The 18,389-nt window shown below is 56.4% G+C and overlaps 6 protein-coding genes across 6 annotated transcripts; 3 read left to right on the top strand and 3 right to left on the bottom strand.

Annotated features, from left to right (window-relative positions):
* Window positions 1-1,051: 1,051 nt before the first annotated feature.
* JN550_012212 (uncharacterized protein) lies at window positions 1,052-4,135 on the top strand (the record flags this gene model as incomplete). Its single annotated transcript, XM_049310663.1, has 5 exons — window positions 1,052-1,403; window positions 1,453-2,904; window positions 2,964-3,280; window positions 3,334-3,453; window positions 3,515-4,135. 5 exons carry the CDS (start codon window positions 1,052-1,054, stop codon window positions 4,133-4,135), a joined length of 2,862 nt encoding a protein of 953 aa, XP_049165840.1.
* A 1,324-nt stretch (window positions 4,136-5,459) lies between these two features.
* On the bottom strand, window positions 5,460-6,228 carry JN550_012211 (uncharacterized protein; the record flags this gene model as incomplete). Its single annotated transcript, XM_049310662.1, has 2 exons — window positions 5,460-5,990; window positions 6,058-6,228. 2 exons carry the CDS (start codon window positions 6,226-6,228, stop codon window positions 5,460-5,462), a joined length of 702 nt encoding a protein of 233 aa, XP_049165839.1.
* Window positions 6,229-10,524: 4,296 nt separating this feature from the next.
* On the top strand, window positions 10,525-11,739 carry JN550_012210 (uncharacterized protein; the record flags this gene model as incomplete). The annotated part of the gene is made up of 3 exons (XM_049310661.1): window positions 10,525-10,849; window positions 10,977-11,623; window positions 11,680-11,739. 3 exons carry the CDS (start codon window positions 10,525-10,527, stop codon window positions 11,737-11,739), a joined length of 1,032 nt encoding a protein of 343 aa, XP_049165838.1.
* Window positions 11,740-12,568: 829 nt separating this feature from the next.
* On the bottom strand, window positions 12,569-14,896 carry JN550_012209 (uncharacterized protein; the record flags this gene model as incomplete). The annotated part of the gene is made up of 2 exons (XM_049310660.1): window positions 12,569-14,386; window positions 14,456-14,896. The coding sequence occupies 2 exons, from the start codon at window positions 14,894-14,896 to the stop codon at window positions 12,569-12,571; spliced, it is 2,259 nt and encodes a 752-aa protein (XP_049165837.1).
* A 1,678-nt stretch (window positions 14,897-16,574) lies between these two features.
* On the bottom strand, window positions 16,575-17,068 carry JN550_012208 (uncharacterized protein; the record flags this gene model as incomplete). Its single annotated transcript, XM_049310659.1, has 3 exons — window positions 16,575-16,744; window positions 16,853-16,976; window positions 17,036-17,068. 3 exons carry the CDS (start codon window positions 17,066-17,068, stop codon window positions 16,575-16,577), a joined length of 327 nt encoding a protein of 108 aa, XP_049165836.1.
* Window positions 17,069-17,622: 554 nt separating this feature from the next.
* On the top strand, window positions 17,623-18,108 carry JN550_012207 (uncharacterized protein; the record flags this gene model as incomplete). The annotated part of the gene is made up of 1 exon (XM_049310658.1): window positions 17,623-18,108. The coding sequence occupies one exon, from the start codon at window positions 17,623-17,625 to the stop codon at window positions 18,106-18,108; it is 486 nt and encodes a 161-aa protein (XP_049165835.1).
* Between the last annotated feature and the right edge of the window lie 281 nt (window positions 18,109-18,389).

Below are 18,389 nucleotides of genomic sequence, written 5' to 3'. Positions count from 1 at the left end.
GCCGGGGACTGTGTTCTGGCTTTCTGGCCAGGGTTTAGCTGACGGTGTTCGTGAAGATCCCTAATTAGGGTTATCGCAGCTTATCCATTGGTCGTGAGCTACCCAACTTAGCTACACTGTAGAGTGGTGGCCGTCTAACTCGACTTGCAGGAGGAGACAGACAGACAGACGAGAATGACCGCAGCTATTAACATTAGATAGTTCTTTCACATACATCGTCAAGGTGCACAATGTCCCGATGCCATTCTTTCCGATGCAGGAGTGATGGCTCTGTGGGATGATTGTTTCATGCGTAAATATCAAATAAACACCAATGTTCAAACCCTGGCGAGCCGCAACGGCGGAATGAAGACCGCTTACACTGCTAACTAGGACCAGCTAGGAAGGGGAACACAGTTGAATCCAAAGGCCATTCGGGTGGCCGTAGGCAGTCTCTGCTACGTTCATTCGATAGTCTGGACAATCAAGCCTGTATGCATGAATAGGGACCACCTGCTTACGTGAATGCTGGAATCGCCTTCCAGAATAGGAACAATCGAAAAGAAGAGAAAAGAAAAAGAAAAAGAAAAATGAAAATTGCCCATCTTATTCTCATTCACCTCGATGAACTGTGATAGTTCTACTCGTACAGGCGGTGGGGCTAGACGCTGGTCTCGGTTGTCGATAACGCGTAATCAGCGGCGAGCTTGGAGTTGAACCGCCGTTACCCATGTCATCACCCATCCACCCATTCCCCAATACCTGCACCTGCACCTGCGCCTGCGCCTCTGAAGCACAGCTCCCAGCTCTCACTTCTCACTTCACCGGCGTCACCACAACACCTGAACCGAGCCGCCGATCCCAGGTCAACGTTCCCAGCGGCAAATCATCTCGTACCGGCCGCTGCTGCTTGCCCTCCGCCGCACCCCGTCGCCGTCGTCGGGAATATCCATCATCTCGTCAGGCAGCTCGAGATTGCGGAGGACAGCTGCAGCTTACGGCTGTGTCTACGAAACCGCCCCCTCCCATGTCGGCGCATTTCCCTTGATCACATCTTCACACGTCGCCCACAATGGCCTCGGTCGGCGAACCGAGCGACGCGGACGTGGGCTTCCTCTGCGAGCTCACCAACCTGGGCAGGGACGAGGCCGTCGCCCGTTTGAAGGCCAACAGCCTCAACGTCGAACAGGCCGTCAACGAGTTCTTCAACAACCCCGACAGCAGCAAGTACAAGTGGGATGAGTCGGCATGGACGGCCGATCGTGAAGGCCCCACAGACAGCGGCATTCAGTTCAACATCCAAGGTCCCGACGAGCACGCCCCGAGCTACCACAACAGCGCTGCTCCCACGCGCCCGCCCTCCCGAACGAACAACCGGTCGCCGCTTGGTAGGCTTGTCGACTTGACTGCCTTCCAGGCAGCAGGTATATCTCCAAAGACGTCTGATCTCCAGAGCTGACCATGTCCCCGCAGGAGCCCCCATGACCGCCGCCGATGAAGATGCCGACCTACAACGCGCCCTCGCCGAGTCGGCCGCCGAGTCTGGCGTCCCCCCTCAGGAGACTGGAGTCACTGGAAGCGGCGCCCACAGCCCAGCCTTTGGCCCAGCTACGAGATCCGAATATGAGCAGGATCAATGGGCCATGGTGCCAACCAAGGTCGAAGCTACCCAAGACAAGCCACTGCCCACGCCCTCGGCCCGGAAACGCGATCCAGCTTCACCAGCGTTCGTGCGTTCCAAAGACGAGACCCTTCTGGGAGGCGTCGTTACCATCTTGCACAAGATTCCCAAGGCGAGGAACGCACTGTTGACAAGCGGGCAGCCGGTTCGCAGCTATGGCCACAATAGCGAGTGGTGGAAGGGCCAGCCGATTCTGAAGAAGGAGAGTCTCGAAGCCATTGCCAGAAACGACTGGGGCGCCGATCAGGATGCTCATCCGGACTTTCACGAAGAGCTTCACCGTCTGATCGCCTTCCTCGACAGCAGTGAGCGCTCGTATGGTTCAGTTGATGGTTTGGCTGATACGACTATCGTCAACCCGGGCCACGGCTACGGGTGGGGTGTAGCTGATCTCGAGTCAAACTTTTTCCAGGGATTTCTGGGAGAGAATATCGAGAATCCTCACTGCGAGATCAAGCCATTCGTGTTTGTTGCCAGGCCCGCACGAGTACTTTCCAAACCCCCCGGCGAAGATCATACGGGCCAGCCTTCACCGGATACAACCATGACCAATGCAGGCAGTGACACTAGCGACGACGAGCAAGAGGCCCAGTTCAATTTCTTGAGCGTGACCCTGGAGGAGGGTCAGAATAGCTGGGTTCATACACTGTACGACGCCCTGGATAGTATCTTTTGGAGCAACGCAGTGTCGGAGGATTCCTTCCCGGATGAGGGCTCCAGGACCGCAGTCTTCACCGAACTAGGCGAGATTCTCCCCATCAGGATCAGCGGCAGCGGTCTTTGCCAGCCCTGTGACATTCCCGAGGTGCTTTACCTTGATAGATATGTCGAGAGCCGGAAAGACATTGCCATATCCATCCAGACGCAGATCCACAAACTCAGGAATCTACTCGACAAAAGGCTCAAGGCCTGGGAGAAGCGAATCCTGAGTTGTCAAGGTGCGACCGGCTGCCGCGAGCTCAAGTGGTTCAACGGTCGAGACCACAGCGCCCGGGAGTGTTGGGACAGGTCTATTAAAGCCAGTGAATCCAAGATCGCATCGCAGCGCATGGTTGCGCAGCTCCGATACACGCAAGAGCAAATCGCCGAAGGCAAGATTCCGTCGATCAAAGATCTCGCCCTTATCTATTCTGGTGAATCCCCTTACGAGTTCAACGAAGAGGAGAAAGAGATAGAAGAAACACTTCAGCAGGGTATAGATGTGGCGAAAGGCGAGCTCGGAGACATTGACGTCAAACTAGAAGGTGAGTTTCACTCAGCGAAGACGATAGGGGGATCAGCCTTGCTCACAATTGCGTTGCAGATGTCAAGCTCAGGCGCGAGCAATGCTACCACGGCCTGAGACATCTCTCGAAGTATCTGACCTGCCGTGAAGAGGAAGCTACTCCAGAGTTCAGGGACCAGTACATTGTTCCGGATCAACCGAAATTCTACAAACCTGAGTACTGGAACCCGACTCACAGATACTTTCTCCGAGGAGTTGCAACGACGAGTGAAATTACGTACGTCTGTGTTCGAAAGGAAGCCGATCTGATAGACCTGGGAGACGAACCGGGATCCAAAGACCAATGGTGGAGACTTGTGTATGCTGCGAAGGAAGCCAACCCCATCTCAGTCGAGGTAAGTTATGATCACATGAAACTGTCCAGTGCGCTTCTAACACTGGAGCACAGAAAACAGATGCTGAATCTGTTCTCATCGCCGCTGGGACCGAGTCAAAGACCCCCATCATGGTGTACGCGTCTGAGGCGGCAATGAAGGCAGACCCGGTCCAATTATCGGATGCCCTGCGAGTATGTCTCCCCATTCTAGATTTAGTGTTTGCGTGCCCCCTTCCTAACCATTGGCATACAGATGTTCGTGCGCGCCGACAATCGCTCCTTCCAGCATGAACTCTCTCAAGAGCAGGCCGAACCACAGAGCCAGGCACAGCAGAGCAGTCCGACTCCAGCTACACACGGACATGGACCCGTGCCCCTGACAGCCGAGGCGATCAACTCGGTTTCATCGGTCTCATTCAACTCCCCATCAAAGCGGAAGCACAGCATCTCGGGATCGTCAGTTGCCACGGTTGGCTCGTCCGACTCGCGCGATATGGAGATGTCCTTCTCGGACCCGCCCGACCCGTCTAACTACCGGGACGATCGGGTTCCGAGCGCCTCACAGTATGGATTCGCCAGTCCCGCCTCGCAGCCTAATAAGTTGGGCGGCTTGGTTGAGTCTCTGGAGAACTGCAGGACCAACGAACCCGATTCCCCCGTGCTTGGCCGCCGCGACCTGGCCAAGCCCCTCGGGGACCAGGAGATGCGATCGTTCGGGCCCGACGAGACGGCCGCCAAGGGCCCTGAGATGCAGCAACGGGCTGTTGGCCCCTCGCCCTTTGTCCAGCGACCGGTCGCCAAGGCATCCCAGGCTGCGCAGGTCGACTTGATGGACATGGACATGGAGATCGAGACAGAGCATCACGAGGGTTGAAGGTGCCTACCCGGCGATGCCTATGGGTAAGGGCAAGAGCTCCTACACTCTGAAATATGGATGGCGAAGGGACTCTTTAGCAGTCTCACCCACGCCGAACGTCATGTTAACGGCCATTTGATGTTTTCATCTGAGCTCATCTCACGACTAGCATGCGGATGATACCCCCGTCTTTCTTCTTTTCTCTCTCTGCCTCTCGCTCTTTTCCGCGCGCTCTTCTCCCACACCACATATTTATCGGCATTCACGGAACCCACGGAACCGCATTACCCGGCGTTGGACGGCATGACTGCTTTTCTAGCCCCCTATTATCGTCATCATTATTTTGTTTCTGGGCTTCTGCATCCACCGCGTCAGGCATGGAATGCTCGTACACAAGGGGCCACGGATGCTTCTATCGTTAGTGTTTATCCGCTGTGAATACAGACCCGACTGCTTAGATACCCCAAGTGAGACAGACAGAAAGAAATGAGAAGATCAATTCATGGTTCGTAAATGAATAATGGAAATGCTTTGGTGCTGGCCTACGCCAACATGTTGACTGGACCGTACATGACTTAGCCCCCGTAAAATGGCGTTTCACTCCTTGACTGTCCGATGTCTGGCCATTCTCGAGACGGCCTATCGTTGTACCAAGTCTACGGTGCTTTGCTACGGTCTATGCGCCTTGCATGTGATGCTAGGAGATTTTTTTTCAATACGCATAATACGCATAATACACACACGTATCGTACGGCTACGTATTTTATTCCGCCACCACAAATCCAGGACGGGGCAGGCAGATAGTAAGCACACAATGTGGTGAAGATTTGTATTGTGTATGTATAAGACAGCCTGGTTGGTCTAGCCTATCTTGCCAGGCGTTATGGACAGTTCCTGTTCCAATCCTCGACCCCTAGAACGCCCCGTCTCTCTAAGGTGACGCTTGGGGAATAAGTTCTTGCTCGTGTGTATGTGTGATGGCGATACAGACTCGTAGAAAGGTCTGCCTCTCCGAAGCCTGGCGCGGGCAGGTCGGGTTTCGGAGGGCAGACGCCATCTTTCTGTTTCATCACCCCCACGGGCAGCCATCCAAGCTGTGCCTGTGCAGGGGAAACCGAGTCTGCTTGCTTGAGGAGGGAGGGGGGGTGTAACGTAGTAGTAGCAAGACCAGAGATTTCCGTGTGAACGCCGCTGTTTGGTTCCGACGCTATGCAAATGTATAATAGACCAAAATAGATAAAGAGATGGGAGAGCGTTAAGGAGATTCGTTCCGGGTCGTATCGGCGCCAGTCCCTTTTGTTTGTTGACAATCAGAGGGAGGTTTTTTGTGGCAGCGGTTCGTCTAGGAATCGTCGTCCTCGCTTCCGTTCTCCTCATCGGCGCCGTCCTCGTCAAAGTCGGCCATCTCCTCCTCGTCCTCCTCGCCCGTGTCGGATCCGCCAAAGTCCAGCTCCTCATCGCTCTCGGCCCAGAAGGCGTCGTCGTCATCCTTGGGCGGCGGGGCGTCAACCAGCGTGGAGGGCATGACAAAGCCCGGGGGCATGTCCCTCTTGGACCGCTCGACGATATCGGCGGCGCGCTTGTTGTACTCGGCGCGGTTGTCTCGGTAGACGACGCCGGCGTCGACGTTCGCGGGTGAGTTGATCTCCGGGTCGTCCAGGAGGAGCAGGACGGACCGGAGAACGGACTCGACGCCCTGCAGTGGTGACCAGCGCTCACTGGCGGCCTCGCCGGACATGATGTCCTCGCCGGGGGTGTGCAGGATGGAGATGCACAGCCGGCCGTCCGGGTAGATGTTGGGGTGGTAGATGGGGATCAGGAACTTGAACGTAGGCGGTTGGTAGGGGTACTCCTCGGTGAAGGTCATCTCGGCCTGTGATCACGATCAGTCAGCACGGGTCTGCGTCCAGGTTTGGGGGTTGCACGCGAGCAAGGCTCACCTTGAGGTAGCCGCCGTTGAAGGCGCTCTCGGGGTTGACAACGATGAGGCCGATATCCCAACGCATGATGTTGTCCTTGACCAGGTCGATGTTGACCCATTTCTCCTTGCCCAGCTGGGCGAGCTCCTGCATGAGCCGGTGTTTGGCGCCGGTTCGCGTGTTGGACGACATGATGTGAGATTTGTGTGTCTGAACGTCGGCGGGGTGCAGATTTGGAGGTGGGAAGGTGTGGGAAGGTGGGGGAAGTGCCTGCCGGTAAGAAGCCCAAGATCTGCTCGAGATCTAGGAGATCTATCGGAGGGAGTGTGGTGGTGTTGTTGGTGGGTGCGTTGCGCTCGTGGAGGGGGTGGTTGTACTCGTGACGGTGATCACACGTGTGGGTGGTGATCCGTCTCTGATAAAGGGCCGGCCTTCGGGGACGAGGCCCGATGGCGATTTAGCAAGCAGGAAGGCGGCGATTGTTCCTGTGATGATAGGACAAGGCCGAGGAAAGCAGGTCTCGCTCGCACGAAGCGATGGTTTCCGGGTCCCAGTCCTCCACTACGTACACGGGTCGACGTCGAGTTCCCAGAGGAGTGGTGGTGGTGGTGGTGGTGGTGGTGGTGTTGGTCTCCCAAGTCGTTCGTCGTCGTCGGCGGTCACTCAGAGATGGGCAGGGCCTGGGGAGGGCGGAGACTTGGAGGGGGCTTTTAAGAAGTTACCTCCATCCATGGATTGGATACTTATGGTGTCACCGCCGGCCGGGCTCGTGGCGTGCGTCCACTAACGAGCAACTCTATTTAGTGCCCCTCGCATCGGAGTTCCCACCTGGGCAGGGCCTTGCCAGGCTCGCCAGGCTTTCCGGGGGGGCCTCAGCGAGCCAAGGGCTGCACTGGACATGGATGATGGAGGCCCGTCACAGTCCCAACTTGCCAACCTACCTAGGTACCCGTCGACCACAGTAGGGCGTCGAGTGCCAGTTTTGCCCAACGCCAGGTCCCACTCCAGGTTCCCTTGACGGACCCCCAGGCTGCCAGGCGAGGCCCAGGAGACCCGCCCAGGGTTGTTTCGTGATCCATTCGACAGGGCCCAGCACCCCCCTGACTCGTCTTCCAAGGTTGGTCGTCACCACCCGCGTCCAGGTCCTCGCGCTGCCCTGCCGCCCTGTCCGCAAGGGTTGCGCGCCTGTCAACGATCCCTGGAAAGCGTCATTCTCCATCCCTCTATCTGATCCTCTAGTGACGCGCTCGCCTCTGGTGGTCTGGGATGCGCCAACCTCTGCAGCGGCCTCCCTCGATTCCGCTGCCAAGAGGAAGGACACCCTGAAACCGCGGATGCAGCCCGCAGAGGCCTGCAAGTTGCTCTTCTCTGTGCATTGCGCCCGCACCGTCTGACCTCCTCCGGTATATCTGAGCGGCAGCCCGTGACATGTCGTGCCCTAGCAGGTAGCAAGAGGCGTGGCTACGTGAGCGACGTGCAAGGGCAATACAATCACTCCTAGGAATGCCTCACAAGCCAGAGGCAACTTAGCACGCAAATGACGGTGAAGATGTCGAGATGCTGACTACAGGCCGGTGCCATGCCATGCCGTTGTGGCAACCTCTCACTCGTCCGAGAGAAGTTTTTATGGTGTCTGAATCAGATGCCGCAGGACTAGTGACGTCCGCGGGTGTGTCGCTCCTGGTCAACGCCGGGATGCGAGCGCGACCCGGGGGAGAAATCATGGCAAATTCTTTGGCCAGCCTACGGCGTCGATGGCTCTGAACAAAGAAGAAGAAGAAGGAGGAGGAGGAGGAGAAATCTGGTGCTTTGGAAGCATACCGAGAAGTCCAGATCCTTTCGTCTGGCTGAGCAGTTGGATTTGATCATCAAGAACATCGACCACCTATACTACGGATGCGCCGGTCACACATGGTGATAATGATGATCGCCGACGATTTGATCCACGAGTCTGTCTTACAGCAACAAGCTACTCGAAAGAGTCTCACACGCGCAATCACTCGTTTGCGGCCACGGGAACATTTGTGCAGGTCACTGTAACTCCTGCAAGCTTTTGACTGGGCAAATCGTGGTTTAAAGCCGGAGGCGACGTGTTACGCGCGTCGGCCTCACCCAGGTCAACCGACTATACAAGGCTAGTCTGCTGTCGTTGACCGGCAGGGCAGGCGCATCAGACAACCACAAACTGAAAAACACAAAACCAGGGATGGGAATAGCCACAACAAAGGCGTTGGTTGGCGGTCACTTTGATGGAATTTTTCCAATCATGCAATTCAGCGCCTCCCACTCCGCCGTGCTCGCCGCGACGTGTGTATGAGTAATCCGTAGCAATAGTGCAATGCAGGCTGTCGAATGTTTGACGAGGGATGTGACTTGCAGACAGCAGTGCGGATTGGTACAGTATTATCTGTTTCTGACTAAGATTGTGATACGACGGGATACGAGAGACGTCCACGACCCGGCGGCGTCATATCAGCCCGGGCGGGCCCTTATCACTTCTCATCGCGATACGTGCGAGCGACTTGTAAGCTTTGCAGCCTTCCACATTCGGCGGCAATTACCGTGGCTGTGGTCGCGTCGCTGCAGCCCGCAGAAGTCCGGAGGGAGGCATCTTGGTGCAATGTGTGTAGATCGTGGTAGATGGCGGGAACGGCGAAGGCTTCCTGGTATTGGGTATTCATAGCAGAACAAAGCGCAAAGCAAGTTTAGCCCATGGTACTGGTGTGAGGCCGTTTCATCATCAAGGGCGACCCAGGGCGCGGCCAAAGACCCCCCGAACTGTGTTCGCGATATCCAAGCTTTGCGAAGCTTACTCATGCATCTCTGTCTCTCTCATAACTCACTGTGGTACTAGCTCGCTACCTAGAGCCTTGGGGGACGGCTGCATAGGCGGGCAGAGTGGAGGATGTGCCTTCTCGCGTGGATGGGCGATCACATGGCGGGCGGAGGATCTGATCTTTGGGAAGATGGGACGACGTCGATCAGCCCGGCTTGGAAACTACGTGCAGTACATAAATAGTACGTACTGCGTGTGACCTGATTCCTGTATGTGGCCTGTCTCCTGTGGGACTGTGTGACTGTGTGATTGTGTCCTATCTCCTCTGTGTCCTGTGTCCCGCGTAATAGAGAGAGAGAGAGAGGGAGGAGATGAAGGGCTTTGTCGGAGTAGTGAATGAAACGTGATACAAAGCACTGGACCAGCACTCACTCAGCGCCAGCGCAGCAGAAAGTCAGATTGGGGGAAGGGCAAGGGGTAGGGGGAAGGGGGGGAGTGGACGGAGTGTCGAGCCCAGAGACCAGAGACCAGCGACCGGAGACCGGAGACGAGACGCGGAAGGGGAGGGAGGGGGGTGACTGTAGAGGCGGCGCGTCGGAACGAATAACATGCAGACGCAGACTAAAAAGCGGGGCGGGTGAAAGCAGCTGGGCCGCCAGGACGGTTTCGCAGGCAACCTTTCCGAGTTTCCCTCGGCCGGCGCCCACCCCCCCCCTCCCCCCCTTGGCCCAGCCCAGCCAGCGTCTCCCCCAGTGCCTCCCCCAGTGTACGCACCCACCCTCCCTCCATCCCAGTTCAGCCAACTCAGGCCGTCTCTTGTCTCTTGTCTCTCCCGGGGTCTCTGTCTCTGTTGCGCTCCTCACCCCAGCCAGCCAGCCAGAAGCCAGCGGGCGCTGTTCCTTCCCGCCCCGTTTCGTCCACAGCCCGGCCCAGCCTAGCCCAGCCCAAAAGCTCGGGGGGTGCAGTACTGTGTACTGTGTGTAGTGTGTACTGTAGTGGCTCCCACCCCCCCCAAATCCCCCAAATCTCCCAATCCGCCAGGCCGTTAGGTACCGGCTCTGCCTGCTCACCCGCCTGCCGCCCTGGCTACAGCACGATTCTCAGGCCCCCCATCACTCCTCACCCCGACTTCCCTTCATCATCAACCGCCTCTCCTCGACGGCATCGACTACCTACCGCCCAACGCCGCCAGCGACGACCTCAGCGACATCGACACTCGTACCGTCGGCGCTGAATCCATCCCCTCCCGCATTTTTCACACTCGGATCACCGCCGCGGGCCAATTCATTTTGTGCATGCAGGCATTCAGAGGTGTTTTCCACCACCACAGCCGGTCGGCCGATCGCGCGACGACTCGCCACTTCACGACCTCGACCTGACCCCATCTCCTCCTTCGCTGCTCTGCCGCGCCGCCCCGGGGACAATCAAATCTCGTCGGCTCTTGCGACCGCGGGCTCTCGAGCGATACCCTTTTTCCCCCAAGTAGGAGGCGTCCGCTCTTTTGTCTACGGCCGACAAGACATCTCGACCTGATTTTCTTTGCCCGGACTCCACTCTCACCACCAGCCATCGTCCGTTGACCTCGCAACCTCAGTTCTCCTCTCCCGTCTGTCGCTCTCGACACGCCGCAGCCTCCGCAGCCTCCTCATCCGTCCCTCCATCTTCGCTAGCAGCACGGCACCGGGGTTGTTGACTTCATTTCGATGGCGACAATGTCATTCAACCCTCAGACGCCTCAGAGCCCCTCGCAGTTCTCCCCGAGCACTGCGGATCCGCTATCTAGCATGAATAGCTCCATGACATCGATCACCACCGCCTCTCTGCCGACGCCCGCCCACAGCGTCAACGAGACCCATCCCGGCGACTCGTCGCACGACGTCGCCATGTCCGACGCCGACTCCCCCAACAAGCGCAAGCGAAACCCCGATGACGTCGGTCATCATGAGCAGAAGAAAGCGCTCGTCGAGGATCCTCGCAGACTGGGCATTGAGGACCTGCACTTAGATGTGGGCCCCAAGGCCCTTCTTTGCAGAACTCGTAAGGCTCCCTCTCTACTCTGGCCAGTAGATGCCTGTGACATGACCGCTCTCCAACCCCGTTTTGACCGCTGCTACCTGACCTGAACTGAACTGAACTACTTTTGGTTGACACTGCTCTTCTCTAGCCCATTTTGCCTCGTATCCACGCTCGTCAGACGATCTCTATGAGATGTTTGGCCTGACTGATATCGCTGCCGAGGTGGCGCGGACCAAGCCGAATGGCGAGAAGAATGCGCTCCGGAAGACCTTCAAGGGCCATATGAAGGCTCTGGGCATTGCCGGCCACTTTGACCCCGTCAAGACGGATGACAACGACCCCGAGGGTTTTATGCACATGCTCAACGCACCAGAGGATGGCTGGTACGTGCATGAGGTTGTCGGCAAGGAGATCGGCAGAGGGTTTTCCGATCAGGTCCAGTCGGCTCTGCAGAGGGCGACGACCATGGCCAAGGGGCCGATAGCGAAGTCGGTCTGGGACAGTTCCGTGCTCGGCGACCTGGCGCCCTCGTCGGTGGCCAAGAAGCCCAAGGAGGACATGTTCAAGCAGAGCACGCCCGGCACGCCATCAGGTCTGGCGGCAGGGCTGGGCAAGTCCAACAAGCTGCAGGTGCCCCAGGCGGATCGCTCGAGGCGGAACGTCAAGAAGCGCAGCTACCAGGACAGCAGTTTCGAGGGATATGGTGAGGGCTACGGTGATGACGATCTCGGGGCTGAGACTGGTTACTCGACAGGAGACGGCGACGACCGGTCGGCGAAGAAGAGGAGAAAGCAGGTGAGCTCAGATCACCCGTCTTTCTCTAGCTCTCTCGGCTGACCCCTTGTTCGCAGAATCCCGGCATCGCATCGTCACTAGGCGGAGGAGCCCCCATGCGGCAGGCAGTACGATAAGGACTTCATGATACCCGGTCCAGAGGAACTGGAACCAGAAACAGTCGCAGCGGTAATGGCGGAGAGCTGTTGTATTTTGATCAACGCTCGGTGAGGGCAACAAAAAAAAGACCCCTCCACAGCGAATAGTTGCGCGGTTGTTTTTCTATTTTCTGCATTTACCTGATGAGTTCAGCAAGGCGTTGGGGATCTTGATTTTCAGAACGAAAAAGCAGCAAATGCGCCAGACGAGGTTGGCAAGTCCCTTCTAGGGGAGCCGTAGAGGCCCGGCCAGGCAACGTCTCTCTGGGCATGTTGTCGAATATACCTTGATACAGCAATAAAAGGAATTGTTAAACATACTGACGTGCGCGTGCTGTGCCCTCCTTGGTGTTGTCACATTTCGTGGCCAAGTCGTGGACGTCGTAGGCCTCCTTGTCTCGGCAGGCAGCCTGTTGGTCTTCCACTTGTGGCTGTATCATATCAGTATAGTACATGAGAAGAAGAGCGTGAGTCGATCCAGCCCAAACATATATTTACAGGGCCGAGGGGTATATTTGCTGAACGATACCCGTTGTGGCACGACCAATATTTCCTCCCTCCCAGGCGGAAGGGCACTTCGATATGTAGTAGCACACAAGCAAGCCATTGCTTACCTAAGTCTACATATACACTCCTACACCTGTTACCCCGAGATCCGGGATGGGAAGACACATCAAAAGACGGGATCATAGGCCATACGTTGTATACCAATGTCAACCATTGTATTGTCTGGGTATCTATCTCGCTTCTGAATTAGACAAGCACGCACACCTCACCTCACATCTCCTCTCCGACCGTGCCCACCACTTCATCCCGCCTCCGCCGCGGCGTCCACTATGGCCCGCTTCGTCGCGTCGTCCTGCACCCACTGGACGATCATGTCGCCGACGTCGCCCACCAGGCGCTCGTAGTGCGGGCCGGGGAAGAAGAGCCCCGTGTGGGCGGCGACCTCGTCGGCGTCCTTCATAAAGATCTTGATCCACTTGGGGTCGCGCTGGCCGTTGATCTTGGAGGGTAGGTTGCAGAACTTGCGGTCCTTCTTGGGCTTCTCGGGCTTCTCCTGCCTCTGTATATGCTTCTGTTTGTCCTTGCTCGAGCTGCTACCCCGTGGGGGCTCGGCCGGGTCTGATGAGCTCGCCACCGAGATGGCTGGGGCAAGCGAGGAGCCCGGTTTGGCGTCCAGCGGCCCCTTGTCGTCGGCAGGGGCACCCTCAACGAGGGATGCTGCGGTAGAGGTTTCCCCTTGTGCAGGGGGCCTCGGCGGAGGCCTGGGGGGCGCGGCGGCCGCGGCGGCGTCGGCGATCGACTCCTGGTCGTGTATCGCATCATCCAGGGCGGTACGCGCAGCAGCGTCCAAGACGCCTCGTTGCTTCTGCGTGGGCTCCAACTCCTTTGCCAGCTTCTTCCTGTGCTTCGCGATGAGCTTCTTGCGGTCCTTGAGGTCCTTCTCGTAGTTCTTAACCGCCTTCTCGTGGGCCTTCCTCCGCTTCTTGGCCTCTTTCTCGACCTGCTGCCGCACTTCCTTGTCGGTAAACTTGCTAAGATCTGGCGACTCGGGCGCAGGCCCCGGGCTTTCCAACTTGGGCAGCTCGGACTTGAACTTTGCCATTGCCCTTGCGATTTCTGGCATCTCTTCGTCTTCGTCGTCGACGCCCTCCTGTTCCGTCTTGACCTCTTCCGCGTTGGCCCCCTCTGGCTTTGTCTCCTCTGTCTTTGCTACTTCTATCTTTGCCTCGTCAGGTTCTGCCGCCGCTGGCCCCGCCCCGTCCGTCTCTGCCTTTTCCGCTTTCACGTCTTCCTGCTCGCCGTCATATGCTTCCTCTGCTATAGGATCAGGATCCAGGATTTCGAGGCTGGTAATAGACCTGTCATCTGGGACATCTTCCTCCGGGTGAATCAGAGCAGTGGGTTCCTCCTTATGTATATCCGACAGCCTCTGCGGTTGCACGGAGCCATCTTGCTTGTCCAGCCATGAATTCTCTGAGTTTTCAGGATCTGGGCTCTTCGGCGTCTTGGGCTGTTTCGGATATCCGTGACAGACTGTGTAGTACTGGACGAACCGAACTCTCGGGGGGACGTGTGGGAACCCGTGGTGTTTGATATCGTCCACGTCCTCAAGCCTCCTGAGAGTTTCATACCGCAGCTTCAGGCCATTGAAATCAGCCAAGCAACTGCCAAATTCTAGGTGGGACATGATGTGGTGAGTTGCTGCGTCCACCAAACCTTCCGAGTTGTGCTTCTTGACGAAATGGACGACGTTCTTCCACCAGCCGCGGTCCATGATGCGCACATCGTTGGGATAATTGGGGTTGAAGTTCGGGTCAAACGTCATTCTCGACAGCAAGCCACCAGCTGTCTGCGGCGAAGGCGTCGGAGGCTGCGATGCGGATGACACCGATCCGGCATCTGAGAATTGGTAGGGCTCCTGCGAGCCCGCTCTGGAAGGGGTCCCACTCGAGCCGCCGTCCTGCTCGTCGAACGACTTTGGCGGATCTGGTTTCTTCCGGAAGAGGCTGGATATGCCAGAGACGACGATGCCCGGGTGGAGTCCAAGCAGAGGTGCATCCAGGTTCACAGTCCCAAGGATTCTGTGTTGGAAAAAGGTAGCCCTGCCGGTAGTCGAAGGCTGCAGATTGGGTTAGTATCGAGCCAAAATTACGCTTTTTGGGAAGGGGGCCAGGAGACTCAAACTCACCTTCAAGACCACATCCGCAGAGAGAAGCCCGCCCATGGAATGGCCGACGAGGATAACATCTGTGGTGTCGGACTCGTGCGGGTTCAGCCAGCGGCCGAAGTTGTCTCGCGCGACCTCGATGGCTTTGTAGGTCTTGTACTTTGGATATATCTTGGAATGGATGGTGTGGGTGCGGGGCATGTGGTTCTTGAGATATTTGTGCACATGGGCCGGGAAGGACTGGAAAGAAGAGTCATTCCCCATGAAGCCGTGGATGTAGATAATGAGCAGCGTGCGGGTGGGCTGCTCGCCCGTGTCCGGGATGGACGGTGCTAGGGATTGGGCAGACGACGTCCGCGGGTCATGGGCATGGAGGTTCGTGTAGCCCCCTCCAACCCGTTGGCCGCCCCAGGTGGAGGGTTCTGGAGAGAGGTAAGGCCGGTCTGCGTCCCATTTGCTCATTTTGATGTATATCTAATGATCAACCACTGCAAACTTGTGCTTCGAAGTGATACTCGAGCAGGACGGGCTAGGGGGAACGAGGGCGGCCGGTATCAGGGTGCGTCCCAGTCGGCATTTAGGTGGTTAGGGTCAATGAAAGCGGGAAAGTGGGACCGGACCGCCAGTGTGTGTCGTCACAGCGCGGGCGGCGGAAAGTTGGCGGGCCAATTATCGACGGAAACGACACTGAATGAAGCTGCCCGGCTAACTCACATCTTTTCCATCCTATATATCCAGTTTCGACAGCGGTCGAGCGCGGTCACCGAAAGCAGAGGATTCGCCTTCGACCCGCCAAGATCTTTCTGTACACGCATTAGATGCGGATAGCTAATCGATGTCCCTTGCCATCTTCCAGGGTCGCACATGGCTAAGGTTGCGAGCCGATCCCTACGCCGGTCCCCACCAAAGCCGACACTCGGACAGCCGACGCCTCAATCCCAAGCCAACATAAAGCGTCCGTCCCTTGTTTGTTGACCACCTCGTCAACGACGTCGGCACCGAACATCCGCACAGCTTTCAAACCAATGACGCTGTTAAGACATATAATAGTTCTTTCTGTACCATATATTAAGTTAGCCAACTTATAAAACGATGCAAGAACTTTGTCCTAAAAGTAGGGAGACCTGCATAGGCCACATGATGGTGCAATTTTTTTTTCTTTTGGCAAGCTGTTCAGGCTTCGGTATTGAATTGCACTGGTGTTGTGATAAAACCTTGAAAACCACATAGCGCGCCAAAGCGTGCCAGCATAATAGAGAGCTGGCTCAGTATCCTGTTCGCACCTTCTTCATTCAGTCTGTACCAGCACTATGCTGTATTATGGCCCAATGTTCGGCAGATAGACCTTTGCTATCGACAAATTGGTGGATGGGTTCCGATCAGGTGGTTGGACATGAATCCTCGACTGCGGACTCTTTGCAATATATATATTACTCACTAATTTGAACGCCACAAGATGATAGAGGAGAGGCAGGACGGGCACTAGAAGGGACCTCCGGACCATTGCACGGAGCTGGAGCGGGCAAAACCGTGGGCCGGAAGGAGTCAGGCGGCTCTCGAGGCTACGAGCGTGTCTCCCATGCGATAGATGTTTCGCTTTCGAAAGTTTGTGTGCTGAAGTAAGTCAAGTGGTCGAGGTATTGCAATCACCCGTATAGTAAGACCGAGAATAGCCTGCCATAATCACAAATACAGCGTAAGATCCTCCGCCAGTTGAAGTCAATACTAAACTTGATCTCGTAAGCCCTTTTGTCTCATGAGTATGCCCACCGGGTTGGGCAGCGGACTTATGACTCAAGCTATACACCAGTCTGTTCTTGTTGGTCATGTCCAACTAAATACCGACCAAGCAAATGCCTTAGCCCATGGCCAGATGGTGCATGTAAGGGCGTCCCTTTGTAAACTTCCGTGCTCCTGACAGTCATTTCCCAGTGTACCCTTATCGTTGCCGTAACATTTCGTCGGTTGTGCCGCGGCTACGGTGCAGCTGTCCCCTTGTTTAAGTGCTTTCGGTGTTCTGGGGGGTTATTCCCATCTCGCCACATCCAAAATCGCGCTGGGCAACGGATAAACTTCCTGGACCACCTCAATTACTTATTAGTGTTGTGTTTCATTCGAGGCTGCGAGAGATTGGCGCGTGTCATCTCTTGGATTTGCCCTTCGCTTTTGTAGCCTTCTGCTTGTCAACAAAGTCCTTGATGATGCCATGCAGGTCCGAGTTCCGACGCGCTAGCAGCAGTGCGTCATCTGTAGTGATGGTTGACCGCCCAGCATGGCGACTGAAGCTCTCCAGATCTATCGCAACACTCTCTGTAGAACATCAGCGGATGAGCTCGGAGGCGTGGGTCCAGGGGCAGATATAATGCCACGAACAGACCGCTCCATAGGATTCACGACCTTCCCGGTGGCGGGACATACCTATCTGTAGCCACACCATCTCCATGAGAGCGCCAATGAATTGAGGCGTGACATTTCTGTTTCTTCGGAGGGACTCCTCATCGACTATCTTGCCCACGGCAAACCACAGTGCTGCTTTGAGGCGCTATCCGTCACACCATGAGCTCGAGTCAATTTGCACGCAGATTCCATCAATACACTTACCTCGCGCACCTCTTCGTCAGACTCGTCCGCCATGACTTGAGTGATCGCCGATGTTTGGTTTCGAGTCTGAGAGTCACAGGGACAAGGTGTTTCAACGCCTTTAGCACCGCGTCTGGTCGCGTTAAGCAGCTGGGGGAGAGAGTGGGGCAGGGCGATCGACCAGCTGCAGGGGGAGCTCGGCAGACGGTCAGGCTCAGCAACCCAAGCTTTGCCTGCCTTACGTTAGCAATGACAGCCCTGTGATTTGGATGCTCAATCAACTGAAGTGCAGGTTGCAGGGGGGGTCCGGGGGGCTTGGTCGCACTAAGGTAGCGCACGCGCTATGAGACACTGGAGACGAGACGTTTTTTACCGCGCATTCTAGAAGGTTTCGAGGCGATCGCGCGAAATATCAAAGTTGGTCGCTTCCTCCGAGTTGGCCCAAACAAAACCTTTTTATTTTTCTCCTCATTTTTGTTTTCATGTACGACTACTTCTAGCCTCACTACCATTATAGCTTCTAATACTTGTCTCTATTTTCTCTGTCATTGCACATCTTCCCGACCTATACACGCAGCACAAACACCGCCGCCGCCGCCGCCGCCGCCATGTCCGAACTCCAAGATCTCGTCGCCCATCTGGGCGAATCCGTCCAGCAGCTCGCCGGCCTGGTCGGTATGGCCGGCCAGCGCTTCACCACCAACCTCACTGCCTCCTTCACCACCATGACCCTGAAGCACTGGATACGACTGGTCATGATCGTCGGGACATACCTCCTCGTGCGCCCCTACATCATCAAGCTCGGCGCGAAGCACCAGGAGAAGCAGTTCGAGAAGGCGCATGCCGAGGAGGAGGAGGCACAGGCCAAGATCTCGCCCAACCAGCTAAGAGGCCAGGTCGACGTCCCGGATGACAGCGACGACGAGCTGCCGGAACCGGAGGCCACTGCCGCCTCTACGGCAGCGGATTGGGGAAAGAAGGCCCGCAAGAGACAGAGGAACATGATCAAGAAGCTGATTGATGCCGAGGAGAAGAGGTTACAGGAGCTGCAGGAGGACGAGGAGGACAAGGATATCGAGCAGTACTTGACCTAGATATTGCTTCGAGGCTTGAAGTACACTCGTCTCGGCATGTGGTGGATTACACTCATTTTGAGCTACGATTCCCGTCCAATCACCGGCTGTGGTTTTGCTGTTCCACCTCCAGCAGATTGATATGGAGAGCATCAAGGGCTTGGGGTTGAATTACAGTATTCGGGTTCGATTGCTGCACATTGTAGCCGTGTGCACGGTATGTACTTGGATGGCTAGGCCAGCGGCCAAAGGAGTGTATCACATATAATAATTTGCCAATCAAAGAATTGGTGCCCAAAAAT

The sequence above is a fragment of the Neoarthrinium moseri genome (genome assembly GCF_022829205.1).
Source record: "Neoarthrinium moseri strain CBS 164.80 chromosome Unknown scaffold81_Wmoseri_CBS_16480, whole genome shotgun sequence".
NCBI lineage: Eukaryota > Fungi > Ascomycota > Sordariomycetes > Amphisphaeriales > Apiosporaceae > Neoarthrinium > Neoarthrinium moseri.
Note: the sequence above shows the minus strand (reverse complement) of the source record. Positions and strands in the feature narration are given on the sequence as shown.